The following is a 10,094-nucleotide window of genomic DNA, read 5'->3' as shown; positions in this document are numbered from 1 at the left end:
AAAAAAAAAGCAACAACAACAAAAAAAAAGATAATGGGATGAGTAAGATGAGCAATTACACTCAAGTAGGTTGAAAATCCACTTATCTCTGCAAGCCTGGGCTTTGGCATCTGTAGAGTAAGGGAAAACTCTGCCCTAGTTCTTAGATGGGTCATAACAGACTCAATGACTAAAACAAAATATATTGCCTATAGCTGGAAGACAGTGGATTTTAAGATAGAAGGTGTGTACTTGATGGGAGCCTTCTTCTGTTACTGTAGTTAGGACCAGAGCCTCTATCCTAGTTACCCTAAGTAGCCAGGCTCAGCCACACAGCCTCAATAAACCAATTAAAAGAACTGAATTGTGACATGCCGACTTAGAATGCAGGCATCTGAAGGAAAAGTGGGCAGATCTCATGCACAATGTAGTCTATACACTTAGTACCAGGCCACACAGAGATTCTTAGTGAGGCTATTCTTTAAAAGTCAAAAGAAAACAATAGAAAACAAAAAAGCAAATTATAAATGAAAGTTGAAAAGATATTTATTCAGTGTGACTAATTTGAAACATAGATAAAGATATGAGGTAACTAATCTATCCTTGGGGTCTTAAATGGTTTACATAAAATTCAAGAGACATACACAATTAAGTAATGCAACCAAGCTATATAATTTTTACACATCCATAAATGCTTCCCTGATCTCAGCTTTTTCTCCTGCCGAGTAGTCAGATAACAAGGTAAATGTTTACTCAGCAGAGAAGTTAAAATCTGGATGAATCTATCTTTTCCCAGAATGAGATCCAGGGGAAATCCTAATTTTATAGGATTTATGCCATCCATAAACTTATGGACAATATCTGTTTCACTAGATGGTAGCCAAAGGAGAGATATAAACATCTCTTTAGAACATCCTATTCCTACCAGGCAGGTCTGTTATCCAGATGACAGAGTTGTAACTGAGGAGTTATAATGTCCAATTGGAGACGGGGCCTGGAGGCACTGCCATTGACAGCTCTAAGTAGTTGCCAGGACAAGGAAAGAGTTTAAGACTTGGAATGTCAAATCTGATTTTTATTAATCTTGAAATAATCCTGGTTTTCATCTCCTGTGGAAGTAAATACAAAAACTCTCCCATGCAACACAGTTCCTGCCTTTCCTTCTGAGGCTATTACTGCATCTGCACTATCGGTCTCTTACGGCACTTAAAAGGTTAAAAGTAAGTAAAGCATCACTTACTCCATGTCTGGGAGATTCCTTAGCCCCTTTCTACTCTGAGTATTTCCTTTGAAGTCCTCTTAGATTTCTCTATAATTGCTTGCTTGTCTGGTAGGATTCAACATTATGCCAGTAACATGTTTTATACCATAATGTCTACAAAATTGTTGCATCTTATTGGATACATGTGCTGGAGTATTGTCAGCTTTAATCATCAAAGACATTTCCAAGACTGTCATCAGCTCTAGTAAATGAGCAATCTCAAAATCAGTCTTTTCAAAACTTAAAGCAGTTTGCTCATTGATATATCTTAATTCTGCAAAGTCTACAAAATAAAACATACAGTCTATTGTATGACATTGCTCTAAGGTAGCACCATTGGGTAGAATCTGGATTCTTAACTCAGAATATTGCATCTCTATAGGCTGCCATTTTAATTCCTCTGGTCTTTGTGGATTTTCCTCATCTGAAACTATCTTTTCTGCCATGGTTGTAGGTTCAAGAATGGATTCTTTTGAAGATATTTTATTCTTATTTAACAAATCCTCTAATCTCTGTTCTATGGCCTACAATCTAGCATTTGATATTTTAGTCTTTTCCTTTTCTAAGTCTGCTTTATTCTGATATCTCTTTAAAAGGACATATAAAGTTGAACATACCATTATTTTTATGTGGACAGTCAAAACAAAACTACATGGAGCCAAAGTGCCTTTTCCTACTGTTTTCCATTTTTAATATGGAAAATATTTCCTTTTAAATCTCTCCATCCTTTGGAAACCTTATTTTACTTTTCTATCTCTCTCTTTATTATTAACACTTTTTCACTTTCTTTCATTTCTTTAGAGACTTTATTTTCTAGGATATTTCTTTCTCTCATTGCTTTCTAAACCTAATGTCTTTTTGTGTATTGAATTTTCTCTAAAATCTTTTGTCTGGGGAAACCTTTTTAATATTATTTATCTCTCTCTTGAAATATCTTATTTGATTATTTTCAACTAAATATTTATATCTACTTTACTGTTTTCAAACTTATACATAATGGCCTGAGAGACCACCAGCTGAGTTAGCTCAGGGGCCTCTAGTTATAAAGCTGTGCCTAGAAACTGAGTCAAGGCTCAAGAAGATGAGCTAGCTTTTCTATTCAGAAGTCTGGGCCTCCTCAGTCATGCCACAGTGCTGGGAAATGTTCCTTTTGTCCTTCTGTGTATTTACTGGTTCCTCAGGCAGGCACAGTCTATGGTGGCTAGCTCTGCCCTCTTGAATTGGTCTAGTAGGCAGTCCTTGCTGATTTTATGGCCTGGTGCAGCAGTTGGCCCTTTGAATTCCACCCACTCCAGGCCTTAGGGAGGATGTCCAAGCCCACTGCAGGCTTCTCCCACAGGTAGTCAGTGGTTTTCCAGGAGCCCAGACAGTTCAGTACCTCTGCCCTGCCTGGGAAGTACTCTAAAGCTCCAGGCTGAGAGACTGCAGGCTGCCAGCTGAGTTAGCTCATGGGCCTCTAGTTAGTAGAGCTGTGACTAGGAATTGAACTGAGGCTCCAGAAGAGCCAGCTTTTCTACAAAGAAGGATTGCCTGTTTGTTTTTAGAGCTGTCTTCTGCACAGCCTCTGGAGTTTCCCACTCCTTGGCTAAAACACTGTCTTCCACCACGTTAGGCACCATTTGTAACCATGAATTATTCTAGCCAGCCTCTTTGTTCCCAGAATAAATGCCCACCCAGGCCATAAGCTTTGACTCATTCCCTAATTATCTTACAACTTATATAACCTGTTTATTCTAGTCTGTGTGTCACATGGGTACTCAGTTCATGTATCTATTTCCTCCAAGCCCAGGTGGGATCGCCCACCTACATCTAACACTTAAGAGTTCCAATCTCGGGGCTGGAGAGATGGCTCAGCGGTTAAGAGCACTGACTGCTCTTCCGAAGGTCCTGAGTTCAAATCCCAGCAACCACATGGTGGCTCACAACCATCCGTAATGAGATCTGGCACCACCCTCTTCTGGAGTGTCTGAAGACAGCTACAGTGTACTTAAAGCATACAATAAATAAATTTAAAAAAAAAAAAAAAAAGAGTTCCAATCTCTATCAGATGTCCCAACTTCTTTTTCCTGCCTCTGCTAATAGGCCATCAGGTGTTTATTGACAGGCGATGCTTCTACACAGTACATAAGAGAAATAATATAGATACTACATTATTCCTCTGTCTCCTATCATTTAACAGTGATAGACTGCTAAATGCTTGCTGAAGGATTCACTGGACTTCCTGTGAAAACTCTCCACATTGCTTATTTTCATTGTTAGCATAATTCTCCTAAAGTGAGTAAAAATAACAAAAAGTATTATTAAAACCAGTCAGATTTTATGAGGATAATTCAATACTTTTTCCTTTTGGAATTTTTTGAGACAGGATGTCTCTACATCACTATGGCTGTCCTAGAACTCACTATATGGACCAATTTGGGCTCAAACTCAGAGAAATTGGCCTGCCACTGTCTCTCAGGTGCTGGAATTATAGGGATTCACCTCTAAGACCAGCTCATGATTTTTAAAATGACATAGTTTTGAACTAAAGAATTGAAGGATAAAATAAGATTTGAAAAGAAACCGTCCTTGATTGGATGAACAGTAATACTTCTTGAAATTCAACCCTAATCATTTAAACTGGCAAGTCACTTCATATGTTCTCAATAATTGGGTTATTTTCTTTGCATTGTTAATTTCATCCACTTAAAAATGTTTGACACGTGCTTGTGTGCACATACTTGTCTCATGGTGCTCATGTGGCAGAGAGAGAACAACTTATTGGTGTCTACTATCTACTTCACCTACATGAGTTCTAGAGATGAAATCCAGGCAGTCATTTGGGTTTAAAATCATTTATGTATGAGCTGGTGTGTGGGTAAATGTGCTACAGTACAAGTATAGAAATAAGAGAACAATTTGTAGGACTAATATTAGTCTACCAAAGATTCAAGTCATTAGGCTTAGCAGCAAGCAACAAGACCATTCTCTAGCATTCATTTGTAGTTCTAGGAAAACATTAAGAACAAGAGTTTACTACTCAGAATAAATGAACACATCCCCATAAAAAAGCAGTATATCATTTTCATTTGCAAATAGGATTTATTATTCAGTTTCTCCTGTTTTCCTCCATCCTTAGATGACAATATGCTCATAATCTGAAAAAGAAATTACTATTTTACTGATGTATTGTTTCAATTAATCTTATTTGAACACCAGTAAGATGGCTCAGTGGGAAGTCTGTGGTGTTAAAAGCTAGCATCCCGACACTGATTATCATATAAAGATAGCCAAAGTAGACCCCACAAAGTTGTCTTCTACTCTCCACCTATCTGTCATGGCCCAAAAATCCATAATTGCATTTTATACACACACACAGAAAATTTAAAAATCTCATGGCTGTTGAATTATACAGCATCTCTAGATAATTCGATTAGAAGGTGGTACTTCAAAATGAAGTGCCAAATGTTAACTAATGGGAACATGAAGCATGGAACATCAAGTAACATACATAGCCACAGCACATCCAACTACATTGTGAGACATACAGTTGATTGCTGACTATGCTACATCTCTTAACACATAGATGAAAACGCCACTTTGGTAACACACATGAGGCTTTACTGTTTCTTATATTCGCTTCTATTAAGCATTTCAATCCTAACATTGTTAAAAAAGAGTTGACACAACAGGACACTTGGGGGGGGGGGGAGGGTATATCTACTACTCTTGAACTTGTACCCAGAATGCTGGTACACGAGAGTCAAGAGTTCAAATATAGCCTTGACTAATTACTGGCATCCAAGCCAGGCTTGATGACAAATACCACCTCAAAGGACTTTGTGAAAATATGAAAACAAAATGAACAACCACCCACCACCCTTTCACAGACACCCTTACTTGAAAAGTATGGTATTTCTCTTGTGTGAGTTCTTTCGTATTTCCTAGCATCACAGTGATATATATAGTCTTTAAAATATTTACAGGGTTAAAATCATGGCCAAGCAGTTAAGACAAGTTCAATCCGAGGATCAAGACCATGTTTTTGACAAATCCCCATAATTCTTGCTACAAGATCCCAGGGAATAGACACACACACACACCACACCACACCACACCACACCACATAATTAAAATGAAAATTATAAACAAATAATTTTTACTCATGAATGTTTTTCTTATGTAAGCATTCATTCCTTTAACTCAGATGTTAAGGCACCTAGAAGGTTACCTACAGTTTTTCTTCATCATGAATGGTAACAGAACGGAAGCACATAGGCATGAAGTTAGAGAAATCAATATTGCTCAGATGATATTTTCTTGGAAAGAATTAAGAAATGCTGCCCTGCTGAAAGAAATACTTCACTTGCAGTTGGCTTGAGAGTTTAGATCTGCACACTATTTCTAGGTCTGACTAATTCTTGCTGCATATTGAGGATGTGAGGTATAAGTCTCCTCTTTTAGCTGCCATGTGTGACACTTGTTGCACTGCCACGTTCATGGTGATCCCATAGCCCCATGGAACCATAAGTCAAATTAAAAAAATTTTTTAAGTTGCCCTAGGCATTATGTTTTATTACAGCAACAGAAAAGGCACTAATACACACTCCTCAACTTTTACATCTAGATGAGTTATTTCATGTAATTGAATTGTGAAATCTAAAAGGGCTATCTTATCCTTTATCCACGCAGCTATTATAAGTATGAATTTACAAGTACAAAGTAAAGAGGAGCACCATAATGCCTGGATTGTTGACACGTGTCAGATGTTTTCTCCAGAACAATAATTTTGGCTTACTTATAAAATTATATTAATTATAAATTTAAAAGTTCTTATAAAATCCTTATAGATACCTCACAGTATGTATTCTTTCAGGTCTCTAAACACTACTGTGGTATGTAAAGCCTTTAACAGATTGGTTACACACTAAGGGTTTTGATATTGAATAAAGATACTAAGAAAAACAAAGCTTTACCACACTGACTACATTTACAGGGTTTCTTTGCAGTATGGCTTTTCCTCACAATTTCTGCTCCATGAACTACTGCTACATGTACAGGCTTTACCACATTGCCTATGTGTTCTTTTATCTAGCCATAAATATGTTATGAAAAGGCTTTATCAAACTGATTACATTTGTAGGGTTTCTCACCAGGATATTTTCTTTTATATATTTGTAAATAACTGTTCTGAGAAAAGGCTTCCTAATATTGACTCCATTTATAGGGTTTCTCTCATTTACGTATTCAAAGATGATTGTAATATGCAAATGCTGTGAACAATAAAATTGTCCAAAGTACAGCCATTGTGTTACTAGACTTCATTTAATCATTGGTGAAACTAAACTCAAGTTCCCAGAACATAAGGGAGTTGGAGACTTCCTAATAACTTTCCATTATTCATCTTTGTTCCCCAAAACATCATAACTGTTCCTAACCATGGTCCTTATTTTTCATAACATACCGACTTTTCCTAACAACAGCTTCAGTTATGCATCTTTTGTTCCCCAAAACATAATGCCTGTTTCTAACCACAAAGAGAAAATGAATATAATTTTTAGGCTCTAAAACCTATGTTCTGCACCAACTGACAAAGATCAACTACATAAGGAATACTCCTAGCCCCAAATCTGATTGGTGGGAAAATTTGCTGTAGCTTGGCACAGATGTTTGTGGTTTTCAAGCTTTTAACTCTGGCTCAGAGTTAAAGTTCAGCTCCTGAGTATGTTCTGTGGCCCTGATTGATCAGTAATGGCTTGATTATAATAAACTGTCATCAGCATTAACCTGGCATTTTAGTTGTGTTGGATCTAAGTGGGCTCCATAACAGGAAGACTTTACCGCATTGCCTACATTCATAGAATTTATTTCCAGTATGTGTACTTTCATGATGATTATAAAACCATGCAAAGCCTTCACCATATTAAATACATTCTTGAGGTTTCTTTTCAGTATGAATTCATTTGTGCCTTTGAAGAATACTGTGACATACAAAGGATTTACCACATTGCTTACATTAATAAGGTTTCTCTCCAGTATGTGTTCTTTCATGCCTCTGAAGATGACTGTTATATCCAAAGGCTTTGCCACACTGGTTACATTCATAAGGCTTCACTCCAGTGTGTATTCTTTTATGCACTCGGAGACTACTATCATATGGAAAGGCTTTACCACATTTATCACATTCATAGGGTTTCTCTCCAGTATGTGTTCTTTTATGTACTTGGAGACTATTGGACTGTGAAAAGATTTTGCCACATTGATTACATCTGAAGGGTTTCTCTCCAGTATGTGTTCTTTCATGTTTTCGGAGTCTACTATGATATGCAAAGGCTTTAAGACACTGATTGCATTCATAGGGTTTCTCTCCAGTATGTATTCTTTTATGTTTTTGGAAACTACTGGGACATGCAAAGGTTTTACCACAATGATTACATTCATGAGGTTTCTCTCCGGTATGTGTTCTTTTATGTATTCGGAGTTGACTGTGTAGTTTAAAGGTTTTACCACACTGGTTGCATTCAAAGGGTTTCTCTCCCGTATGTATTCTTTCATGTATTCGGAGAGTTTGGTGGTCTGAAAATGCTTTACCACACTGATTACATTCATGAGGTTTCTCTCCAGTGTGTGTTCTTTTATGTCGTTTAAGACTACTATGACTTGCAAAGGCTTTACCACAATGATTACATTTGTAAGGTTTCTCTCCAGTATGTGTTCTTCCATGCACTCGAAGACTGCTGAGACATGCAAAGGCTTTATCACACTGATTACATTCATAAGGTTTCTCTCCAGTGTGTATTCTTTTATGTATTCGTAAATAATAGTGTTGTGAAAAGGCCTTATCACATTCATTACATTTGTAAGTTTTCTCTCCAGTATGAGTTCTTTCATGATTTCGAAGAATATTATGATGTGCAAAGGCTTTACCACATTGATTACATTCATAGGGTTTCTCTTCTGAATGAGTTCTTTTATGTCTTTGAAGAGTATTATGTTCTGAAAAAGCTTTACCACATTGAATACATTTGTAGAGTTTCTCTGCAGTATGTATCCTTTTATGTATTCGAAGATGGCAGTGATATGCAAAGGCTTTACCACATGGATTACATTCATAGAATTTCTTTCCAGTATGAATTCTTTTATGTATTTGGAGACTACTGTGATGTGCAAAGGCTTCACCATACTTAATATCTTCATAGGGTTTCTCTCCAGTATGACTTCTTTCAGGTCTGCAAAGATAATTGTGAAATCTTTACTACATTCATTATATCAATTAATTTTTTTATCTTTAACAATCTGATCTAATTGTAAAGAAGAATCAGATCTTAACATTTTATTACTTTGTTTAATGTATCCCTTTGATATGGGTTGCTTTGCATCTTTGAAGATACCTATGATAGTAAGAGCATTTACTACATGGCTTATATTTATAGCATGCTTTTTCTCTATGATGGTTTTTACATATTTGAAGAGAACAGTAAGAACTTAGAACCTTACCACACTGATTGCATTCATAAATTTTCCTATACTGTAAGTCATACTACATTTGCCAAGTGAATCAGGACAAACAGAAGAATTTCCACATTTCTAGTACTCATAGGGATCTTCTGCAGTATGAATTTGTGGCTGTATTCCCAATGAACTTGGAAAACTAATTAATTGTAAACTTGTATCACATTCAGAAAATCTACTCAAAGTGGAGACTACTGAGAGGACTAAATCAGGCAAACTCTATGACAGGCTCCAAACCAACAGTTTGAAAGACTAGGCCTAAGTTTCTGTTCCCCAAACTGGACAAGTCTGGGCAAGTCAGTTATTGGAAAAATCATAGCCTCCATGGGCAGCCAATAATGAGCTGCCTCATCATCTGGCTGGAGGCAAAAATAAATAGTCATGTGAGTCAGCAACAGTTTCTAGGTTCCCCCTGGAAAGTCCCTGGAGCCCTAGCCAGTCCTGTAGACATGCATACTCCTGGATATACAGACAATTAATCAGGATAAAGGTCACCTACGCTTCCCTGAAATTCCCCAAATTGCCTTTAAATTAAGTCTGTGAAGCTCACATCTCCGTCTTCCATCCTGATGAATGGTAGACCCGTGAATGCTGGATTTTTGCAAAATAAATACTTGCCTTTGATACTATTTGAGTCTGAGGTATTGTTTTTGGCCAATCATGGACCCTTATACCACTACATATCTTCTAATTAGTTTTGAAGAGAGAAGTGCATTGCTTCTTTCAATATTTTTATGCCTACATGGCTTATATCCATTGTGACAAATGATATATCTATTGAAAGAATAGCAAATGAAAGGTTTCCACATTGCATTCCCACAGTTCTGACTTTTTGTTCCTCATAGACATGTAGTATAGGGATTAAATTTTTCCACAACAACATTCTTGACTCTCATAAACTGCCCCTTTCACCAAACTTAGTAATGTTACTACAGGCATTAGAGTAATACCAGCTTTAATATGGACTATTTGTTTATTAGAAGGTTTTAGAGATATACTTATTATCTATTCAATGTGTATATCTTTTACAATATCTGAGTATTACAAGACCAAACAAATTGGCAGTTCTGCAGCATAGATCCAATGGGGCTATGATTCAAATGCTGATGTCTGCTAAGTCATTGTTTCCTTGAATTCTTTCTTAGAGGGATGATGTACAAACACAAATAAGATACCTGACACTGGGATATATGATGCCATGGTTTGAATATGCTTGGCCTAGGAAGTGGCACTATTTGGAGGTGTGGTCTTGTTGGAGTAGGTGTGTTACTGTGGGCATGAGCTTTAAGACCCTCAATTTTGCTGCCTAGAAGTCAGTATTCTGCTAGCAGCCTTCAGATGAAGATGTAGAACTCTTAGCTCT

The 10,094-nt window shown here is 36.9% G+C and overlaps 1 protein-coding gene across 1 annotated transcript; it reads right to left on the bottom strand.

Moving 5' to 3' along the window:
• Positions 1-4,058: 4,058 nt before the first annotated feature.
• On the bottom strand, positions 4,059-9,296 carry LOC115031747 (zinc finger protein 431-like). Its single transcript, XM_029480654.1, has 3 exons — positions 9,282-9,296; positions 9,011-9,090; positions 4,059-8,448 (listed from the first exon to the last, which is right to left on the bottom strand). The coding sequence occupies exons 1-3, from the start codon at positions 9,294-9,296 to the stop codon at positions 7,236-7,238; spliced, it is 1,308 nt and encodes a 435-aa protein (XP_029336514.1). The 3' UTR covers positions 4,059-7,235.
• Positions 9,297-10,094: the final 798 nt, after the last annotated feature.

The sequence above is a fragment of the Mus caroli genome, chromosome 8 (genome assembly GCF_900094665.2).
Source record: "Mus caroli chromosome 8, CAROLI_EIJ_v1.1, whole genome shotgun sequence".
Lineage (NCBI taxonomy): Eukaryota > Metazoa > Chordata > Mammalia > Rodentia > Muridae > Mus > Mus caroli.
This window is presented reverse-complemented; position numbering and strand designations above follow the sequence as displayed.

What these genes read in the sequence shown, in the direction of transcription:
- LOC115031747 (XM_029480654.1), bottom strand. An exon ending in GACTTGCCCAGACTTGTCCA is followed by an intron (nt 8,449 to 9,010) that starts GTTTGGGGAACA and finishes TTATCTTTGCAG; the next exon opens with ACCTGAAAGAAGTCATACTG.